Raw genomic sequence first — 23468 nt, 5'->3', positions numbered from 1 at the left:
TTGTTGGTTAGGCAGGCAGAGTTGGGGTGTATAAATCAGAAGGAAACTGAAATCTTAGCCGCAAACATCCCACAATCATGAGTCCTCTTACACAATAATGCATGATGCTGTCTTCTTAAGACTTCACAAAGATAGCATAGATACCGAACTGACCCATGAATAGAAATTAAGCCATGATGACTTCAGCTAGTTGGTGACCACACTTCTTAAAGGCATATATAATCTTATTCCTTAAGCAACTCATGCCTAACTGGTTCCATGTCACCAAAGCCATCTGGTGGAGGACAGATAGCAGCAACCATTTGACTAGGTGTTTAAGCAACTCACTGAATGGCCTCCGGGCCAGCCTCAATTCATCCACTTGTAATTTATTTTCTACAAATGTCTATCACATCTCTGTGAGAAGGTCAGCAACTATATATTCAAGAGTTTCTTTGAGCTTGTTCTTGGTTAAATAAGTCAGTGTCTCCATGCTGAACAAGTGAGCATTTCTGTTCCTTTTAGTCTAGGTCCTCAATTTACTTGCTCTGACAGACATATGGGAAGTCTCCATCTGGAAGAGGCTGTGTCTTGGCTACTCCTTCCTGTGCGGATGGATACACTACTTTGTTGCTATCTACAGTACTTTCTTGACTGTATATGAAGTGAATATAAGAAAAAACTTTTTACACTTTTATACTGTTTTCTTCTAGTGGATCTCACAAAAAAATTGTAATATACACTACTTTCCTGGCCAGTAGCGGATATAAGAAAAAAGCAGCATAAGGATATTTTGAAACTACTGGTTTCTAGTGGGAAAACAGGAGCTTAAATATGGTGGGGAGGAGGTGGTACGAAATCTGGGAGTAAGACAGGCTCCCATGTCCATGGAATTTTCCAGGCAAGAACACTGGGATTGGGTTACCATTTCCTTCTGCAGGCGATCTCGCCTACCCAGGGATCGATCCCGTGTCTCCTGTGCGTCCTGCATTGGCAGGCAGATTCTTAAATACTAGTGCCACCTCAGAAGCCCTAAGACAGCCTCAAGGATGGATCGTACAACACAGGGAATATAGGCAATATTTTGTAAGAGCTGTAAATGGAAAGTGCCTTGCAAAATTGTCAACAAAATAATTTTAGAATTTAAAACGAAGGGAGTTGAGCCTGGGTGTGAGAGTAAAGGCTTCCTGGACTCGAGTCCAGGGTAAGTGAGGGAGGCCAGTGGTGAGAGGTCTTGGGGTGGGGTCTAGAATGTGGGACCGACGGCAGGCTTTCCAGGCTCCAGCTGGGACCAGGCTGAGAAGGGCAGGATTTCTCTCAGAGGGGGTCTGGCTGGGGCCTCCAGCATCTGGAGAAGCTCTGTAGGAAAGCAAATGCCCACCTTGGAAGTCAAAGTCATGCTTCAATCGCGTCTGAGAGATGCTGATACATGTGAGTAGTGAAACAAACTGAGACCAAAGTGGAGGGAAAATGGATCCAGGGTCCAGGGAAGGGCTGGCACCGAGGACAGAAGTGTCTGGAACACAGGGAGGGGCAGGGAGCAAAGGGAGGACAGGGCTGACCCAGGAGTGTGCAGAGCCGGAAGGGCATGTGACCCACCAGGGTTCTTGGAATCCTAAGTCAACAGACATTGATAAGAGGCCAGGCAGCATATTCAGACAAGGTTTTATTGGAGCTCTGCGTGCATCAGGAAGGGAGTCAAAATAGTGACAAGATCCCTTGTTTGTTCCTGGGGGGTGAGGGGGTGTCAGGGCGCGTGTGGGAAATCCGCTCCATTAAATGGGGTGAGGGCGGGCTGGGTCCAGCGTTGGGCGGGAGGGCTGAATGCGAGGTCTGTGCAGCCCCTTGGTGGTGCTGTGTGCAGGCATCACGTCCAGGACCCCAGTTTAGTTCTCCAGCTCTGAAGGGGAATGGAGTTTTGATCTTTTGTTTTTTTGGGGTTTTTTTGATCTTTTGTTTTTTTTATCTGGTGCATCACTTGCCCCCGCTGCCCGTGTGTGTAGTGATTGTTAGTCATTTGTGGTTTCCTTGCTGTCTGTGGCTCAAGAAGCTGTGTGTCCACGAAGAAGCACTGCAGCCCAGGTCCCAGCCTGTCTGAAATCTAGAACCTGGAGAGCGGGGAGGGGGAGAGAATGGAGGATGGGGCGGGCCTAGGAGCGTGCAGAGCCCAGAAGAATCTAGAAACCCGGGGATGGGGGATGAGTTTAGGGGGCGAGGGGTGAAGAGAGGAGCACTGCCCTGAGGGGTCGGTGGGGCAATTCAGGGAGAGGAATAACTCTAATCGGAGGGGACAGATAGGGCTGCCTCCCCAGTTTCCGTTCTTGAGGCAAAGAGGCCTCAGGTGCATCCAGCGCTGTTGGAACCGCCAGCCTCCTGGGCCCCGCCTTGGGAAGCACAGAGCTTCTTGGAGTCCACACCCAGGACCACACGCTCCCCTCCCCGGGGCGGTCCTTACACTCCGGGGGCGCCTCCGTGGCACAGAGCTTCTCCTTCTCTCTGTTCTGACCCTGTTCTGACCCTTGATGACTGGCGCCTGGGCCCTGTGCGCCCCGACCCCTCTCAGGGCCGCCCCGGCTCCTGTGGCCGCTCCGCTGATTTCGGCAGTCTGTCTCCGCAGCCCCGGGTCTGCGCCGCAGCGCCGGGCCTGCTGCCAAGGACGCCTCCTCAGGGCTCCCCTCCGGAATGCCCCGTTGGGCCTCTCGCAGCCTTCCACCCCACTGGGACTCAGGTCCCTCAGCCCTCCTGCCCCCAGGACCCTGTTCTTCCAATGGCTCCTGGCTTCTCTCCAGATCTCCTTGCCAAAATTGGGCCTCTGTGTCCTGGGGCCAGATTACATCTGAGAGAGAGAGTTTTAAGAGAAATGGAAAAACTAGCTTTACTGCTTTGACACACACGGGGGACCAAGCAGGCTAATGCCCTCAAGACTGTGTCCTGGGACTTCCAGTCGTCCAGTGGCTTAGAGTCCATCTTGAAATGCAGTGGACCCGGGTTCGATCCCTGGTGGGGAATCTAAGATCTCACAGCCCAGGAACAGCTGAGCCCTCGCCCCACAGCTGGTGAGTCTCTGAGCCACAAGCAAGATCCCACCAGAGGTAGAGAATATCCTTCATCTGCAAATCAGAACCAAGGCAGCCAAATAAATAGATCAATAAAATATTAACATAAATAAAAGGCTGTGTGTCTGGTCCTGGAGGGGTCTGAGGAGTCTTATGCTGTTCAAGGAGCAGAGCCTGATCAACCCGAGGACGCTCTTCTGTTGGGTCTGTGATGAGGTCTCGGGGAGCAGCAGCATCACCCTTGTGGTTCCAGCCGGTCTCAAGTCTTCCTGCTTGTGGGCGGCATAGTTCACTTCTTCCATCTGGCAGGGGTTTCAGATTCTGTAAAAGGGGTCAAAGGTCCTGGCTCCAAATATTATCAATAGCCCTTGAGGAAGAGCTAACAGTCCATGAGTCTGTTTAATAGCTACGATATTATTATTTTGACTTTGTTGACAGTTTCCTTTCTTTTTGTATTGTTTCACTTCTATGATTAAATATATTCTTGACTGAAGTTGTTTCTCATAGATACGAGGCAGGTGTACATGGGTGGGGATCTACGAAGGCCTCATAAGTTCCTTCTTGGCTACAGTTCCAAGGGGAGTCAACCTATGTAATTTGAGGAAAGGACACAAGAGCTGGAAATAATCTCAAGTTCCATGATTCGTTAGCATCAACAGTTTGTGTTAAGGAAATATTATTTCTCTCTTTGATTGCCTTCTTATAGCCCTTGGACCAACATTTGAAAAACATGAAAGCATATTACGATGAGGATAATGATTAATGATTTGTGATATTTTCCCAAAGAATCTTCCTATTTTAGAGGGCAACAAGGAAGATGAGTTTTTGAGTGTTTCCATCTGATAAATATGTAGTGTCCCAGTGGTCTTTGCCGTGAGGCTAGAGCTTGAACTGTCTCATTCACAATTAGTGTTGCAACTAGAGAAAGCCCGGGCTAGTAATGAAGAGCCTGTGAGGTCCATCAAAGACCCAGCCTCCAAGAACAAGTAAATAAGTCAATCATAAAACTATATGTACAAAAGAGAGTCTCAGACTGAATTCCAGAAAACAAGGAACCAACACCATTGTAACCTCAGGAAATCCAGGCCCAAATCCTGCCATTTGATTTTGCTTGCAGATTTCTCTCTTCTAGAGGGTCCCAAAATATGAAGATTATTGCAAATGTCAGGAGACAGTCATTTTTATTTACCTGATAAGGCTGCTCAGAGTTAAGCATCTCTAACTTCTGGAGAAACCAAGAGAGAGAAAAGTAACATATTTCCGTTTTACTCACAGAGGGCATTTATTCAGTTGCTGTCAATCATTAGTAGCTTGAGGGGAAGGGCTGGGCTTTATCTAGAAAGCAACAGATCAATAATATTTCAGAGCAAAAAAAAAAAACCCCATAAACTTTAAAACTATATTTACGAGTTGACTCAGTATTTCATCTTTTGTTAAACACTTTTATAATACCAGCAGGTTTTTTAAATGGAGATTTAAAATTTTCTTATCCAGTTAGTTGCCTGGTATAATGTGAAACTGATCAGACATCAGTGCTTGTCAAAATAGTCTCTCCTATGAATCTTCTTGGCCGATGAAGACCTTTTGCAAAACCATCAGAGTATAGTAACTGTGTGCACCTGACTTAAAGATTGAAAGATAAGGTGATGCACCTGAGCAGAATGTAACGGGTTAAGAAACTTGGTCACAATAACCAGAATTGTGACTTGGTAGCAGAATGTGGGATGCCCTGGTATGTCCTAATTATGATGTTGGGACCTACCAGGTTTGTAGGAATTCCATAATTTTTTTTAGCAAATCCCTATTAATAATATCCATCCCAGTTTAACCTGAGAAGGCTTCTCATTCACTTGATAATGCTCCCCATGGTGTTTAACATACCAGTGATGCTAGTTAATCTAATATTTCCCTCTGAGATGCCTCACAGTTCCTCTGGAACACTCAGAGTTAGCTAGAGAAAGAGACTTAACCATCTGTTCTCCAAGGCAGCTCAATATTCCAGGAAAGTTTGTTCTGTTAACAGAAAGAGAAAACCAAATTCCACTATTGTTGTAGCTTACTTTTAATAATAAAAGTCATTTACTTAATTAAATTATATTTAATTTTAATCAATCCTGAAATGTACACAATTCTTGATAAAGTTACATCATGAGAAACACTGGGCTGAAAGAAGCAGAAGCTGGAATCAAGATTGCAGGGAGAAAAATCAGTAACCTGAGATATGCAGATGACACCACCCTTATGGCAGAAAGCAAAAAAGAACTAAAGAGCCTCTTGATGAAAGTGAAAGAAGAGAGTGAAAAAGTTGGCTTAAAGCTCAACATTCAGAAAATTAAGATCATGGCATCAGGTCCCATCACTTCATGGCAAATAGATGGGGAAACAATGGAAACAGTGAGAGACTTAATTTTTGGGGACTCCAAAATGACTGCAGATGGTGACTGCAGCCATGAAATTAAAAGACGCTTACTCCTTGGAAGGAAAGCTATGACCCACCTAGACAGCATATTAAAAAGCAGAGACATTACTTTGTCCACAAAGGTCATTTTAGTCAAGGCTATGGTTTTTCCAGTGGTCATGTATGGATGTGACAGGTGGACTGTAAAGAAAGCTGAGTGCCAAAGAATTGGTGCTTTTGAACTTTGGTGATGGAGAAGACTCTTGAGAGTCCCTTGGACTGCAAGGAGATCCAACCAGTCCATCCTAAAGGAGATCAGTCCTGGGTGTTCATTGGGAGGACTAATGTTGAAGCTGAAACTCCAATACTTTGGCCATCTGATGTGAAGAGCTGACTCATTTGAAAAGACCTTGATGCTGGGAAGGATTGAGGGCAGGCGGAGAAGGGGACAACAGAGGATGAGATGGTTGGATGGCATCACTGACTCAATGGACATAAGTTTGGGTGGACTCCAGGAATTGGTGATGGACAGGGAGGCCTGGCATGCTGCAGTCCATGGGGTCACAAAAGGTCGGACACGACTGAGCAACTAAACTGAACTGAACAGAAAATGTATAATAGATAATATTATATGTATTATATATTCTATATGCTATATAATCTATCATATATACATTATATATTTTATAATATATTCTATGTTATTTAATTAAATAATGGTATTTTATAGTATATATAATAATTAAAATATAATATGATAATAAGGTATATATAAATATACTTTACAGACAGTAAAGTGTATATAATAAAATATCAATATAAATATTATTTTATATATTATATATTTGTTGTATATGATATTATCTTATTTATCTTATATTATGTATTATATATCATATATTGTATATCACATATATTTATATGTGATATATATGGTATATATTTATATAAATATATATTTATATATTGTGTTCATAATAAATATATTTATATTTTTATAGAACATTCAATTTTTATATAAATTTATATTTATATTTATTTCAATTATTAACTAATAATTTAATAGAAATATATTACATATAAATTAATATATTATTTATTAATTTATATGTAACATATATTTATTTACATATTTATATATATGGATATATTATACATTTATAGTATTTATAAATTTATAGTATTCATTTGTTTAGATAGTTATATTTACATATATAGTTATATCCAGTATATAATATATATATCATGTATATAATATATAAAATTACATAGAAATATATATTATATAATAATAATAGCTATATTATATAATAACAAAATAATGCAATTATATATAAAAAATATATTATATAGCAATAAAATAAGTATATCTTATGATTATATAATTGTACATTAAATATTATTTATTTATTAAATATTTTATATTACATACACATAATATTATATAAATATTGTATTATATTATATATATGTCACTGATCAGGATTATATTGCATTAATATACACATTTGTTAAATAGACAATATATTACTATAATAAACATGATATGTTATACCTTATATATTATATAAATTAATATATATTAGATAATGATGATGATGATATTATTTAATATCAATAATGATAATAATAAATAACATGACATATTATTATGTATTTTAATATATATTCATATATAATATTGCCGGGAACCATTATGGGAGGTCCCGCCCATGACGAGGTCATGAAGAAAAAACCTGACAGGCAAGGCCGTCTAAGATAAGGGACCCTCCAGGTTGGCCTCGGCCTCTACCCTACCCTATATCCTCCCCCCTTTTCTGCTGTTGTCCTTGTTCACCCTGCTGCGGATTCTTGTGTTGCCTGCCGAGAGCTCTCCTGCTCCTCTTTCACTGAATAAAGACCAACTTAAAACCCTAATTAAATCTCCTGGACGCTGGTACCCTATGAAGGGGCCAGGGATGAAGGAAATGCTTCAATTTAAACCCTTTTGCTGGCATTCTGGCTTGTTTGATAAATGTGTGCTCTCATTGCACAAAATGCTCATGATTGTTCTAAACATCCTAAGCATAGTAGCTAACAAAAGAAACTATTAAGCATAGGCCCCTTCGCAGGATGAGAAAAGCTCCACAAATATAGTAGCCACAAATGTGCCTAATAGAAAATACTTTAGATAGAGATTAGCTGGCGACTTCTTGCAGGTAGTTAACTTTTAGACTAAGAGCTTGTTTTGTGCCATATCTGCTGTTTTTTCAGTCCTTCGCATTTCTGTTCTGTAAAAATGTAATCCTATCTAGTTCCCATAGAGATGACGCCTATTAGAAAGAAAATAGATTAATCACAAGAAAAACAGAGTCGGCTACTGAAGTTGCTTAAGTCACACCAGGTGCAAGCCATAAAATGTTAGCAGGCCTGAAGGCCAAATGATAAGAAAGACTCTTGGGAACGAAAAGTAGGTGGGTGACATCCAGTTTCTGTTGAAGGTCAAGTTGCTGTAATGTTTTGAGGTGACCTGTGTGTAAGCAATATGCACTTCCCCCAAAGATGTTGTTAAAGGTATAAAGGGGCCGTGCAAAATAAACTCCAGACTCAGCCCCGAGCTTTGTCTCTCTCTCTCATTCGCCGACGCCATTCATCCTGAGGGTTCCCCTGGATCCTGCTGGGGCTGGACCCCAACATATTATGTATTATATTACATATATGATATATAATAATTAAATTGAAATACTAGGCATATAATAATATTTATTGTATATATACATTATATATTACATTTTCATATTTAATATATTTATATATACTCTATGTCAATTGTATATTAATATTAAATAATATCATTTATATATTATATAAAAATACAGTGTATCTAATAGCTATAATTATTATATAATATAATGATAAAGTATATGTAAATATACTTTATATTTATATAAACTAAAGTATATATAATAAAGGATGATGGTGATTGTATGCAATATATAATACACTGACATATAACATATATTATATTTTACATGATATATAATAATATATTATTATATATCACATATCATATTATATATTATATGATATATGTATAATAGTATATAATATATATTTAAGCAATATATGTATAATATATATATTAATTTTACAAAGTATAATGGTTGTATTTATATATAATATATATACATAATTCTTATATATATGTAATTATTTTATATAACATATAATATAGTAATTATATATAATGAAATATAAGATATAAATTAATAATATCTCTCTATATATATTATATATTTATACATAAATTTATATGTATAATCCTCTATATAAATATGTGTTTTATTATTAACATATATGTTATATATATTTAATATAATAATATAATAGTAGCCAGGGACTGGACTGGGGGAATTTCGGCTACATGTTTGAGAATCAAATACGGAGGTACTTGTGTCTCAATAGAGCTGAGAAAGCTTGCTAGGGGTAGTGTCGTTCGTTGCACCCGAATCCTTGGGCACGCAGTGGCCATCAGAAGTCGTGCAGAGACTCCAGATGGCAGGAGATACATTTCCCAAAGCTTTTTTAGTGCAGGAGTCTCTGAGGGCACTGACGGGCCTGTCTGTTGACTCTTAACTTGGAAAGAAAACGTGTAAATGAGCACTGGGTTGCCTCAGAACCCCAGGAAAGGACTAGAAGGTGTGAGACGTCTGTGTCCTTAGCACAGAAAAGGTGCTTGCACTGCATCTCCTTGAAGGCGGATTTCATCCTGTATCCTCACACGGCTGCCGAAAGAAGTGTGGTGAGTTTGGCTGCTCCCCACTCAAAACAGTAGACCAGCCAGGTTGGTGGAAAGGAAAAGTTTGCCTATTTCAGATGCCGGCAGGTCAGGGGGAGGATGGTGGACACCTGTCCAAAGGCCTACTGACTTATCCCCGACCCAAACCCTTAGTGGCAACCAGTAGGGCAAGATCTTTTCCAGACAGAAATGTGAGGGGGTCGCTATGTGCAGGAAGAGCAGAGTCATCTGCTATATTTTGTAAAAAAAAAAATAAAAGAGAATTAGTTAAGACTTGTTATCTGACTAACCAAGGTTTAAAATATCTAATTGCTATTGAGTAATTCCTATATCGACTGTCCCTCCTAACAGGTAACAATTTTTCAACATAAATTGCATTCTGAAGGAAAACAGTGGCAACTTATGTCCTGGGTGCAGTCTGACCATCATGTAATTAACATCTCCACTTGGTGCTTTGGTATCTATAAGGTGGCTCACGGGATATGACTCAGAATATTATCTACAGCCCTTCAGAATCAACTAAATGTCCTTGACTGTGCTTAATGACTACATCATTATTATTTAGTCTCCTTTGACTGTTTTCCTTTGCTTTCCCATCTCTCACTCCTTTGATTGCTGTCATTCTTTGACTACAGTTTTCCACAGACAGAAGTCAGGCAGGTACATGGTAGGGAATGGGGGGCAAGGACCTTAGGGTCCTGGTCCTGCTTTGAATACCTGTGCTCCTGGAGAAAGGGGGATGCAGCTAAGACATTGTCTGCCCAGAGGGTGTGCAGTGGAGATGGCGAGGCCTTGGGTACCTGTGGGAAGCCTGGAAAGAGGGATTTGTGTCCTTTTGGGAGTGGAGACAGTCTTAGATGAGAAACTGTTGACATAGGCACTGAACAAAACAAAACATGTGCCAGTTGTTGACTGAACAGAGTTAGTGGTTTTGATAATATTGGATATTGGGTCTGGGGGCTCTAATAGATGAAGCCACAGTATTATTCGTAGTCATCCAGTATGGAATGCCCTAAATTTTTTCCCAAATTTTCGGCTATGCAAGGTTTGGCTGTCAAATGGAGAAGTGGGGATAATCACTCCTTTAGTAATCAGGGTTTTACAAAATTTTCATCGTTGAAGACTATGTTTTCATTTACTTTGGAGCACATTAACTGTTTTAACTGGGGTGGGGGGGAGGGTCCCTAGGATGTTGTTTTAGGAAAACAATTTGCCATCCAAGAAAATTGGTTTAATTTTAATGTATGTTACAGTGTCTCTGCCCATAAAGGATATTTTAAAACAATGGCTAGTATGACTATGGGAAATTTAGGGCAAGCCTCAGTTAAAGTGAAACATTATATTCTTCTATTTTATATGTATTGGGCTTCCCTGGTGGCTCAGATGGTAAAGAATCTGCCTGCAGTACAGTAGATGGGGTTCCATCCCTGGGTCGGGAAGATCCCCTGGAGAAGGGAATGGCCATCACTCCAGTGTTCTTGCCTGGAGAATTCCATGGACAAAGGAGCCTGGAGGGCTACAGTCCATGAAATTGCAGAGAGGTGGACACAATTAGCAACTAACACTTTAACTTTTCGTGTGTAGTTACCTGCATCGCCAGCAGATTCTTAACCACTTAGTCCACTAGGGAATCCCAGATGTCTTTTTATCCAAGATATTTCTGCAAACACTTGGACACACAAAACTCCTCATATATACTATTTATTAAGACAGGATCACACCTGGGTATGAATGTGGCTCTGACTTCTGGGCTTTTATTTGTAAAAGCATGAGGCAAACCAAACATCAGGGTCTCTTACTGGTAAAGAATGAGTGACTGGATGTGGCGGGGGGGACAAGCTTGCAGTCAACGCTGATGACAGCTATTCTCTCCAGGTTCGAGTGCCCTGAAGTTACAACCCCTAAAACTTTCAGAGTGCATTTAGTGCAGTGAAAGTTGCTTCAGTTGTGTCCAACTCTTTGCAACCCCATGGACTGTAGCCCCCCAGGGTCCTCTATCCATGGACTTCTCCAGGCAAGAATACTGGAGTGGGCTGCCATTCCCTTCTCCCTGACCCAGGTATTGCATTTCAGGCAGATTCTCTATCATCTGAGCCAGTGAACTTAAAGTATGTCTAAATGACTCAGCCTTGGGGAAGATGAATAATCTCTGAAGAGCAGGGCTGCAGGCACTGACATTGGGTTCATTTAAATCTGGGCACATGGGACCTAGAATCCAGGAGGTTCCAGATGACCTCTATGCTCACAAGGCTCCTGCTATTCAGAGCTGTGGCTGATTCCCTCTGGGTAGATTCTGGGGAGAAAGGGCTTGTCTCTGATGAGGCTGGTGTCCCTTCCCTTGTCCTCAGCATCCCCTTTCTCACCCACAGCTTCCTAGTCTCTGTCTCCAATCCCCGCCCACATTATGCCCTCCTGGGGCCCATGTGGAAGCCTCCCCTAGCCTCAGCCTACCCTTTCCCATCCTGCCTATCATATTGTCTAGGCAGTCGACAGCCCTCCTCTGCTTGCTGAGCTCCTGATCAACCACGTGCGAAAAGGCAGGACAGAAGTGGGAGCTGTCTGTGTTGCTGGAGTGGATCAGCTCAGAAACCTTGCTAGGAAAGGAGGGCCCCAGGAAGGATTTACAAGGTAGATCACGCTTGTGTTCTGTAGTGTTTTAGGTTGCTTCAACAGGACTGCCATGCCTGGACATGTGAGACCTTCTCCAGCAGGTGTGTTTACTCCATCTCCAGCCCAGATTCTCACCCGAGTGGTCTAACCACAAATGAATGTTCCCCACCGTCATTTCCTGTTATTGCAATATTTTTTTTCCTGTGTTTTTTTTTTTTTTTTTTGGTGCACTGGGTCTTTGTTGCTGTGTGTGGGCTTTCTCTCTGCTGTGAGTGGAGGCTACTCTCTAGCTGGAGTGCGCACGCTTCTTGTTGTGGTGGCTTCTCTTGTTGTGGAGCACCGGCCCTCGGCAGGCAGGCTTCAGTAGTTGTGGAGCACGGGCTTAAATGCCCCAAGGCATGTGAAATCTTCACAGACCAGGGATGGAACCCATGTCCCTGCATTGGCAGGTGGACCATTAACCACTGGAGCACCAGGGAAGCCTTACATGTATCTTTCTTGGTACATGTAACTCTTCTTCATTTCAATGGTAGATTGAATCCTACTGCTGCTGTGTAACCACTAAGTTGTGTCTGAATCTTTTGTGACCCCATGGATTGTAACCCGCCAGGCTCCCCGAGATTTGCTAGGCAAGAACCCTGGAGTGGGTTGCCCTTATCTCCTCTAGGAGATCTTTCCAAGCCAGGGATCGAACCTCTGTCTCTTGAATTGGCAGGCGGGTTCTTTACCACTGAGCCACCGGGCAAGCCCAGGAGGACCCTGAAGTGTACCAAAAAGGGACTCAGAGCCAGGCCAAGGGAGATGATTGGCTAAAGGAAATCCAGAAGAAATGCCCCATAAAAGTGATTCTAACTACCATGAGGCCCGACCCCCCCACTCTTTCTGAGCCCTCTGGTGTGTCTATCCACAAGCACCCTTTCCCTCCTAAGAAACACTTTGTTTGCATCACCACTTTCCATCTCTAGGTGGAGATTCACCGCTACATAGATAATGAGTCAGGTTTGTCACGGCCATTCTCCCTGGCGGTCCAGTGGTCAGGATCCAGTGCTCTCCCTCCACAGCCCGACCGCGGCCTCTGGCCAGGAGCTGCAGGCCTGCTTTGAGTCACTGCAGGCCGAGGTCAGCCTCCTGCCTGGCTGTGTGCTGACCTCCTCCCCCTGCTGGGCTGAGGCTCCAGCCAGGCACAGGGCAGGGGAAGGGCCAGATCTGGAGGAGCGAGGCCAAGGGATCTGAGCCCCCCTGGGGCTGAGGGCTGGGGAGGTTTTCAAAGGGCACATTCTGGAGGGGAGTCTGAGGGGCTCAGTGTGGGGTGCAGGGGTAGCGCTGTGGCCCAGACCCGGGAGCTCGAAGGCCAGTTCCTAATCTGAGCAGAGGGGCTCTGGCGGTCTTGAGAGAAGTTAGGGGTGCACAGGACCCAGACGCCAGTCTTCAAAGGACTGAACAGGGTCAGAGCAGAGGGAAGGAGAAGCTCTTGTGAACCCTTAAGGAAATGCATTATTGTGTTAGAAGACTTATCACTATGGGATGTTTATGACCAAGATTTCAGTTTGCTTATGATTTATACATCCCAACTCTGCCTGCCTAGCCAACAAGACTTATTTGAACCTGGAGAGACATCACTAACATGATGATAACAGTGTTCAGGAGACAAAGATTACCCAGCTTGCCTTCCTGTATTGGTTCCTCCACTGCAAGAACCAGGAAAAATACAGAAACCAAATATTTGCTGTTACCGGCAACGCACAGATGTCACCTTCCTGCCTGTGTGCCTGTTCAGTCGTTCTTTGTGACCCTTTGGACTGTGGCGCCCCCAGGCTCCTATGTCCATGGGATTTCCCAGGGTAAAATACTGTAGTGGCATGCCATTTCCTCCTCCAGGGGATCTTACCGATCCAGAGACCAGACTCGAGTCCCCGGCGTGTCCTGCATGGCAGGCACATTCTTTACCGCTGAGCCACGCTGACAACCTATAGACTTCACCCTAAAGAAATGAAGGGCATCTGAACTCTCCTGTGGTCTCCTGCCTGTTTCTGGGCTGACTTCCTTCTCCTGGAGGGCTGAGATTCCAGTCAGGGGCAGACCAGGGGAAGGGCCAGATTGTAACCAAGCAGGACCCACTGAGGCGTTCCCAGAATAAACCCCCACCAGCCTTTTGTCTGTAGAAACTCTTTCACCAAATAATCCATCTAGGGGCTTCCCTGGCGGTCTGTTGGCTAAGACTCCACCAGTCAAATTCATGGGGTGAAGTCAGGATCCAGGTAGGGGAACAAAGATCCCTCATGCCTTCTGGTGAGGTTGGGGGTGGGGGGAAGAAAAGGATAAATTTCATCAGAGCAGTAAGAACATCCTGAAGGGGAAAATGTCAAACAAGACAAAATAATAAGACTTGAGCCATCAAACAAAGTCAAGAAATTTTCTTCCTCAAGGTCTCTGGATAATATTCTGTGCCTTATGTGTGAGCTATTTTGCAGTTACCAAACCCCCACCAGGCTGAAGAAGTTAACTGCTGCCCACAGCAGGTATACCCCAGACTGGTTGCAACAAGAAGGTTGATGCTGCGGCCTCCCCACTACCTCAACACCAGCCAGGGCTCCATAAACACTAAAGACTCCACATACCTGCTCTAGGCTGGGACTCATGATCTTGGGGGCACTAGGCCAATGTGGCCTAATTTTCCTAGCAAAGGAGTAAAGCTCTTTCTTTCTACCTCACCCCAAATTCTTTCTTACAGACTTCACTCTGCCTTGGTGTGCAGAGGCTGAATTTTGGTAACAAATTTGGAGTCCAGTGTGGGGTTGGCTTAGGGATGACCCCACGGGTGTCCCCTGGCTCCATCACACTCTCTAGATTTTTCCTCCGTGCAGCCTCTTTTCAGAAGTTTGGAACGGTGGGAAGATTCCTTCAGAGGCCTGATCCCAGAAGACCCGTGTCAAGAAGGCTGAGCCCAGTCATACTCGGGGACACCAAGGCGGTAGAGGAGGGAAGAGGAAGGGCCGCCCTAGAGGGTGGGGAGGCCACCTTCACCTCAAGGATGTTCCTCTCTTCCTCCAGCCCATGCCAGCTTGAATTTGGTGCTCCAAGGAATTATTTTGAGGAAGAAGAAAGACAGCATATGGGACATCAAGACATCTTGGTCAGCATCTGGGTGAGTCCCCCGCTATGTATCCGAGGCTCCTTCAACATGTCCATCTGAGGAACATTTGTTTCCATGTGGGGAATGCTGAGTGCCTGTCTGGTTAGTTTTCATGTTGGAAATCCCATGTGTGAGGTCTAAGGACTAAGGTCATGGACGTGGCAGGAACTGGAAGCAGCCACTCTGAGCTTTATGCTTTCTGGTGTCTCTCCCCTGGTATAAGATTTCCATCAGCTAATGAGGTCTGGTTTGTATTTGGCTCATGGGTGTCTATTCAAAAATGGGAAATGCTCCTTTGATTCCCTCTGATAACCTCCTAGGACACATTTTGGAAGACTAGTCAACCTACAGAGTAGGCAACGGCACCCCACTCCAGTACTCTGGCCTGGAAAAGCCCATGGACAGAGGAGCCTGGTAGGCTGCAGTCCATCGGGTTGCCAAGAGTTGGACACGACTGAGCGACTTCACTTGAAGTTTACACTTTCATGCATTGGAGAAGGAAATGGCACCCCACTCCAGTGTTCTTGCCTGGAGAATCCCAGGGACAGCGGAGCCTGGTGGGCTGCCGTCTATGGGGTGGGCTGCCGTCTATGGGGTCGCACAGAGTCGGACATGACTGAAGTGACTTAGCAGCAGCAGCAGCAGTCAACCCACAGGTTTAAACCTATCAACAAGGACAAAATAGTTTAACACTATGGAGTCACAATATTCTCTAGACTTCGGAGAAAATGGTTGAGATGAAACTCTCTTGAAATTTCAGAACTGGTTCCTTTTGCATGTGCAGTTGGAGAGAGATGGCTTGATAACACACTTTAGTTTTCTAGAACACTCACCCTGAGAGAACAAAGAAACTCCTAGGAGAAAAGTTGATGTTCAGCCTCACCATGTCCCTGAAGTATTAATACAAACAAGCCCACGTGGCCTGTGTTTCAGCCTTGGCTTACTTAGAAGAATTGAAACCGAGCGAGGCAGTGGGGGTGGAAGGAGGGAAGAAAAAGAAGCCTTTGACCTCAAGTGTGTACATTTGACTATTCTCATTGTTTTTCATAAACCGACAAGTTTAAATGCAGTGCCTGATTCATGAAATGTAAAATGATGAAACAGATCTCTGCTCGTGTGTATGTCTCAGTGAGTGTCTTTATCTTTAGGAAATATTCCTGAGATTAACTTCTAAATGAGCTCTATTCCATTGACTTAAAGAAAAATAAGCACTTACAAATTTCTAAGAGTCACAAAATCTGAGAAATGTTCAATATTAAGTCTCTGTCTGGTACTGACATCAGTTTAGCTTCGTTAATTATGTCTGATTACTAGAGGCATGAGACACCAACATTTAGCCTCAGCACCAACTTTCATTGTACCGAGTTCTACTGCTAGTCCATAGGTCACACCTGTTGCAAAATGTGTCAGCACGAAAGTTCACTCACACTGATATATTGTCATAAATATCTGAGATAAATGGTATAAAGCCTTTAGGTAAGCTCTTTAAAAGAATTATATTTTGTTTTTCTGGATTCTTGGGACTTTAAACAATTAGAGTTTTGTTAAAAAAGTTGAAGGATGAGAATTCATTGAAGATTAAATCAATTTTATATAAAATACTGAAACATTGACTTCTGAACAAGTCTATGTTTACTTACCTTTGCCTTTTATGAAAAAACACTAAATATATTTCAGTTTCATAGTAGATATCTTGTACCACATAAAGAAAAATTTTGCCATAAAATATGTATGTTTTATAGGGTATAAAATTTAATGTTGTTAAAGAAAATAAATTGCTTGTTTCTTGGTTTTAAGTTTTAAGACATTAAAAATTCAATATGTTTTAATATCTGCTAAAAATATATAATAATAAATTATAAATATATAAATAAAATATTACATTTAAATGATATAATATATAGCATAATAATATATAATAAAAGATTATATAGTCAGAGTATATATTATTTTATACAATATATTGATATTAATATATATTATAATCAGTTCAGTTCAGTTCAACTGCTCAGCTGTGTCCAACTCTTTGTGACCCCATGAATCGCAGCACGCCAGGCCTCCCTGTCCATCACCAACTCCTGGAGTTAACTCAAACTCATGTCCATCGAGTTGGTGATGCCATCCAACCATCTCATCCTCTATCGTCCCCTTCTCCTCCTGCCCCCAATCCCTCCCAGCATCAGGGTCTTTTCCAATGAGTCAACTCTTCGCATGAAGTGGCCAAAGTATTAGAGTTTCAGCTTCAGCATCAGTCCTTCCAATGAACACCCAGGACTGATCTCCTTGAGGATGGACTGGTTGGATCTCCTTGCAGTCCAAGGAACTCTCAAGAGTCTTCTCCAACACCACAGTTCAAAAGCATCACTTGTTCAGCACTCAGCTTTCTTTACAGTCCAACTCTCACATCCATACATGACCACTGGAAAAACCATAGCCTTGACTAGATGAACCTTTGTTGGCAAAGTAATGTCTCTGCTTTTAAATATGCTATCTATGTTGGTCATAACTTTCCTTCCAAGGAGTAAGTGTCTTTTAATTTCAAGGCTGCAATCACCATCTGCAGTGATTTTGGAGCCCCCCAAAATAAACTCTGACACTGTTTCCACTGTCTCCCCGTCTATTTCCCATGAAGTGATGGGACCAGATGCCATGATCTTAGTTTTCTGAATGTTGAGCTTTAAGCCAACTATTTCACTCTCCTCTTTCACATTCATCAAGAGGCTTTTTAGTTCCTCTTTACTTTCTGCCATAAGGGAGGTGTCATTTGCATAGCTGAGGTTATTGATATTTCTTTTATAATACATTAATATGTAACATTATATATAAATTATGATTTAGATATAATAGAATGTATATAAAAGAATGTATATATATAATAAAAATGTATATATATATAAAAGAATGTATATACGTATATGTATAATTGAATCACTTTACTATACACCTGAAACTGACACAACATTGTAAAATATACTCCAATAATTTTTTTTAAAAAAAGAGACAAATGGCCAATAATCACATGAAAAGATGCTCAACATCACCAGTAATTAGGGGAATGCAAATCAAAACCACAGTGAGATATCACTTCTTACCCTTTAGAATGGTTATGAAAAAAAAAAAAGCAAACAGAAAACAAGAAGTGTTTGCAAGCATGTGTAAAAGTTGAAACTTTTGTGCATTGCGGGTGAGAACGCAAAATACTACAACCACCGTGGAAAACTACATGGTCATTCATCAAACCGTTGGACAAACAATTGCCATTTGATCCAGTGATTCCACTGCTGGTTGTGTGCCCAAAAGACTGAAAGCGGAACTTCCCTAGTGGTCCAGTGGTTAAGAATCCACCTTCTAATGCAGGGGACATGGGTTCAATCCTTGGTCAGGGAACTAAGGTCCCAGATGCCTCGGAGCAACTAAGCCCGAGAACAGGAGAATCCATGTGCCACAGCAAGAGAAGCCATCACACTGCAACTAAAGAAAGCCTGCACACCAGAATGAAGAGCCCGCACGCTGCAATGAAGACCCAGCACAGCCACAATAAAAAAGATTGAAAGCAGTGATTGAACAGATACTTAGACACCCATGTTGATGGTAGCATATTCACAAAAGGTGGAAACAATTTAGAAGACAATCAACTTATGAATGATCAAATGTTGTGTATAGATACAAGGGAATATATTTCAGCCTTTCAAAAGAATGAAACTCAGACATATGCTATAATATGGATGGGACCCTGAAGACATAATGCTAATAAGTGAAATAAATCAGACCCAAAGGGATAATTATAATGTTATATGATTCCACTACTTTGGCCATCTGATGCAATGAGCCAAGTCATTGGAAAAGACCCTGATGCTGGGAGGAGGGCAGGAGGAGAAGGGGATGACAGAGGATGAAATGGTTGGAGGGCATCATTAAACTCAATGGACATGAGTTTAAGCAATCTCTGGGAGATGGTGAAGGACAGGGAAGCCCGGTGTGCTACAGTCCACGGGGTTGCTAAGAGCTGGACACGACTGAGCGACTGAACTATAACATGATTCCACTTATACAAAATGACTATCATAATCAAATTCATAGGGACAAACAAAGTAGAATGGTGTTTGCCAGGGTTTGAGGTGGGGGACTTCTAGAAGTTATTGTTTAAGGGGTACAGAGTTTTTAATAAGATGAAAAAGTTCTAAATGGATAGTGGCAATGTGAATGTACTTAATGCTACTGAGCTGCAGTCTTAAAAATGGCTAAAATTATATATTTTATGTGTTCTTCACATTAAAAAAATGGTAACAGCAAAAAACAAGAACAACAAATCTTGTGAATGTTACACTAAAATGCTAAACCCAGGAGAAGAAACTGTATCTGATTCAGAGATTGAGCTGTTACTCATTCTGCCACCTGTTTACTGTGTGCGTGTATTCAGTTGCTCAGTTGTGTCTGACCCCTTGCAACCCTATGGACTGTAGTCCGCCAGGCTCCTCTGTCCATGGGATTTCCCAAGCAAGAATACTGGAGTGGTTTGCCATTTCCTCCTCCAGGGGAGCTTCCCAACCCAGGGATCAAACCTTTGTCTCCTGCATTGCAGGAGGATTCTTTACCACTGAGCCACCTCGGAAGCCCTGTAGTGGTCTCATTTGATATTCTGCCCACCGTGACCTCTCTCCATTTTCCACACGATTGTTAGAATAATCCGCAGAGAAAGATACAGTATAAGGCAAATGGTCACTTACATTTCACATGCAGCCTGAGGTGGTCACTTTTGCTGGAGTTGCCCCTGTTGGAGACCTCACACTGATAATCCCCGGCGTCCTTTCTGCTGATGGGGTCTATGGTGAGGGTGCTATTGTCCAGGGACAGTGTCATCCCCCTTGTGAGGAGGAGACTCTGGCCTTCCAAGAACCAGCGTATGGAGACCCCAGTCTCATCTGTGAGGCAGGTCAGGACCACGGGACCCTCATGTTCTGCGACTGTGGTGTTGCTGGCTTGGAGGGAGGGCCGTGCCACTGGGTCTGTGGAGAGACAGAGGGGTGACTGCTGAGAGGGGGTCAGGGGCCTGGGCCACGCTCCCTCTCAGAGATCTCAGCCAGCCCCGGGCCCCAGTGACCTCTGTAAAGGTGCCCCAGAGGATGGCCCTGAATCTGTGAACAAGGAATGGAGTCTCTCTTCATTGACGATCTGTAAGGAGAGGACTGTCCCTCCTCTCTGACCCCCAGGTACCCTGGGATGACCCCTGACCAGTCTCCCTGGGCATCTCTGTAGTATCAGCACCGGGACCCTCTTCTCAGCCCATATGTCTAACATCCTCATCATCAAGTGGAGTTTGTTTGTTTTTTTTAAGTTAACTTTCCTGGACCTTATCCCACGATTTTCTTTGACTATCAAAAAATTCAGAGACTTCCCTGGTGGTCCAGTGGCTAAGACATCACACTCCCAATGCAAGGGGCCTGGGTTTGATCCTTGATCCGGGAACTAGATCCCACATCCTGAAACGAAGAGTTTTGCGCCACAACCAGAAGATCTCACATGCCACAACTAAGACCCAATGCAGCCAAATAAGTAAATAAAAATACCTAAATTGAAAAAAATTCAAAAACCCAGCCTAACCTGCTCTCCATGCTGAGTCTCAGGGGAAGGACTGGACTACATCCCTGCTCAGGCTCGGCTCTTGGGGCTGAGCCCTGGCTGGTGACCTGCTGAGAAACCCTGGCCTCAGGGAGCTGGGAATCATCCGCCCCAGTCAGCCCCGCCTGGGAGGCCATCACCCAACAGCGCCCCAGGTTCTCCGTGGTTGCTGGAGCCGGGACCCTGGGACAGGGTCTGGGGAGGGGCTTCCCTGTGGGCCTGAGCTTCTCTGTGAGGATCCCTCAGGCCAGGCCCCTACTGAGACCTGCAGGGTCTTCCTCAGTGTGATGGTTGCAGGGAGGGACCTAGGGGGGCTGGACTGAGAGTTCTCTCCCTCTGCTGAGTCCCTCCCATCAGACCGTCCTTCTTTCTGCAGTGTCTGCAGGGTCCAGATTCCATGAATGAAATGTTGACCCTTTGGATTTCATCTCCACTGTGTGTGTCCTGCAGTAAATCTTCAAACCCCAACACCGCACATAATGTAGAGGGAGATGGAGGCACCATCCGGGTCTGTCAAAGCAGAATTCAACCGCTCCCCTCCCCAACACCCCGAGATAAGAGGAAGCACTCACGATGTACGTGGAGGTATCCAGTCTGTCCTGTCTGTAAATCAAACTTTAAAATGAGCAGGGTGCAGGATCCTGTGTCTTTCTCGGTGATGTTCTGGATCAGCAGGGTTCCATTGGGGTAAAGTGTCTCCCGACCGCTGTGTGCAGGCCCTTTGGTAATTAAATTAGTGGCTACTCCATATGATGCAATTAGCTAGGTGGTTTCTACCCTTTCTCCTCTGTACCAGGAATAGCGTAGAGTTTTCTCTGTCACGTTGTGGGCAAGTAGCAGGACATTGGATCCTTCTGCAGCAAGGGGTGGCACCGTTTCAATAGAGAGCTGGGTAGTGGTGGGCGGAGTCCAGAAAGTTAAGAGTGAGGCTAGGAGGGAAGAGAGAGAAATCAGTTAATATTCTGACCTGGGTGGGGGATGGGGAAATGGTGCCCTGGGTCCTAAGCTGGTCTCTTCATCCCTCAAGCCTTAGTGTGTGTGTGTGTGTGTGTGTGTGTATGTGTGTGTGTGGTTAAGCTTAGTAGCATGACCCCCATCACTTCGGCCCCTCTGGGCTCTGTACTTCCTCTGTTTCCCCAGTTTTCCCCCGGCTCACTCCCTCACTGCCCTCACACACCTGCTCTCACTCAGGGGCCTCTTGGGAGATGTCCTTCCTCCCCGACCACCTGCTCTAAAGACCCTCCGTGTTCATTTGCTGACCCTTCCCTGCTCCATTTCCTGCATGACGCCTGTCAGTGCCTGACAGCACATTCTAGATCTCTCTGCCTGTCTGTCTTCCTCCCCACAGAGTGTAAGCTCCGTGAGGGCAGGGGCTTGTCTGATCCTGCTTGAAACGCAGTGCCAGGACCAGGCTCCAGACATTGTACCTGGGGATGAAGGAATGAGGGGTCCCAGGAATTCACAGCCTGGTTTTGTCAGTTTCTGAGGGTGCTGGGTAAGGACAATGTTTAGTGTCACGGCTAAGTATTTTCTGTAGTGACACCCAGACATAAGTTATTATTATCGTCATCAGTTTTCAACAGTTACTGCTCAGTGAAGAATAACTTGTAAAAGCTACACTAGTTGAAGTTTTCCTGCCCCTCACCAGTTCTAGTTCATGGAGAGTCTCCTGTGGCTGAGCCCCCCACCCTCCCTGCTCCCCTGTCCTCTGCCCTCAGGTCTGAACAGAAGCACTCTGTCCCCTCTCAGAGCCCCGTCTCCCCCAGTGATCCCACCCAGTCTCCTGTTCTCCCTGAAAACTGTCTCTGCCCACTCCCTGAAAATTGTCCCCACTCACCTGCCAGCAGGAGCCTGCTCCAGGGGACACACCCTCTGCGGGAAGGGCCGGAGGGGGGCTCCATGGTGCCTGCTGTCTGCTGCCTCTCTCTGTCTGTGAGGAGAACTTCTGCTCCAGAAAGGCTCACAGGCACTGCAGCCGCTGTGTGAGCTCTGCTGTCCTTCCTGCTCTGTGATTGGCTTGGCCCCCAAGGAAGGTCAAGTCGCTAAGTCAAGTGGACCGGGGGCGGGCCTCACTCTCAGTTGACTCCCCCTTCCCCACCTATCTCATTCCCGCCTGCCTTCTCTCCTCTTCCCTTTTCCCTTTCTGTTACATTTCATTTGCCTGGGAAGCGATGCTGTTCTGCCTTTGGCAGCTTGATTTCTCACCCTACACACACACACACACACACACACACAGACGTATGCAGTTTCCCCCACTGTTGGGGAGAGCACCTCCCTGGGGCTCCTGTCCAGGGCGTTACCCCGTAGGTCTCAGTTGGGGGGTTCAGTCAGCCTCCCCTCTTCCACAGTCTCCAGCCTCATGTTCTCCTTCTGGCCTTCCCCCGCAAAGTAGGAGGCTGGGGGGTGGGGAGGAGGTGCATCGGGAACTATAGTCACAGGGACAGTGTCCCCACGGTGCATGGGAACCACCTGTGGTGCTTCATGAAGACTTTGAACCCCCCAGAGGGACCTTAGGAAAGCTGCTTCAGCAGCCACACAGGTCACATGCTTGCCCAGCCTGGCTGAGACTTCAGAATGTGGGGCGGGGCAGCCTCTCCCCAACGTCGATGCACAGGGAGGGTCTGCAGATCCTGTTAAAATGCAGAGCCTGACTCAGCAGGGGTGGGGTGGACCTGAGAGTCTGCATCTAACAAGCTCTCAGGTGATGCTGACCATACTGGACTGTGGAGCACACTTTCTATAGCAAGGCTGATGGTGACAAGTCAACTGAGAGGCCACCGCCCTCCCCCCAGTGGCCGCCTCGGCCGTGTTCTGGTCTGGGGTCTGCCAGCATGACACAGAGACCCCAGGATCTCCGAAGCAGGGTATTATTTCCCTTTGTAACACTGGTGTAAC

General features: G+C 44.4%; 1 protein-coding gene across 1 annotated transcript; it reads right to left on the bottom strand.

Moving 5' to 3' along the window:
* Window positions 1-1628: 1628 nt before the first annotated feature.
* LOC122692075 (carcinoembryonic antigen-related cell adhesion molecule 6-like) lies at window positions 1629-22699 on the bottom strand. The gene is given in 4 exon segments (XM_043899270.1): window positions 1629-4370; window positions 19682-19960; window positions 21146-21502; window positions 22411-22699. Coding segments are annotated over 4 exon segments (732 nt in total). The 5' UTR covers window positions 22475-22699; the 3' UTR covers window positions 1629-4338.
* Window positions 22700-23468: the final 769 nt, after the last annotated feature.

The sequence above is a fragment of the Cervus elaphus genome, chromosome 4 (genome assembly GCF_910594005.1).
Source record: "Cervus elaphus chromosome 4, mCerEla1.1, whole genome shotgun sequence".
In the NCBI taxonomy this organism is placed as follows: domain Eukaryota; kingdom Metazoa; phylum Chordata; class Mammalia; order Artiodactyla; family Cervidae; genus Cervus; species Cervus elaphus.
Note: the sequence above shows the minus strand (reverse complement) of the source record. Positions and strands in the feature narration are given on the sequence as shown.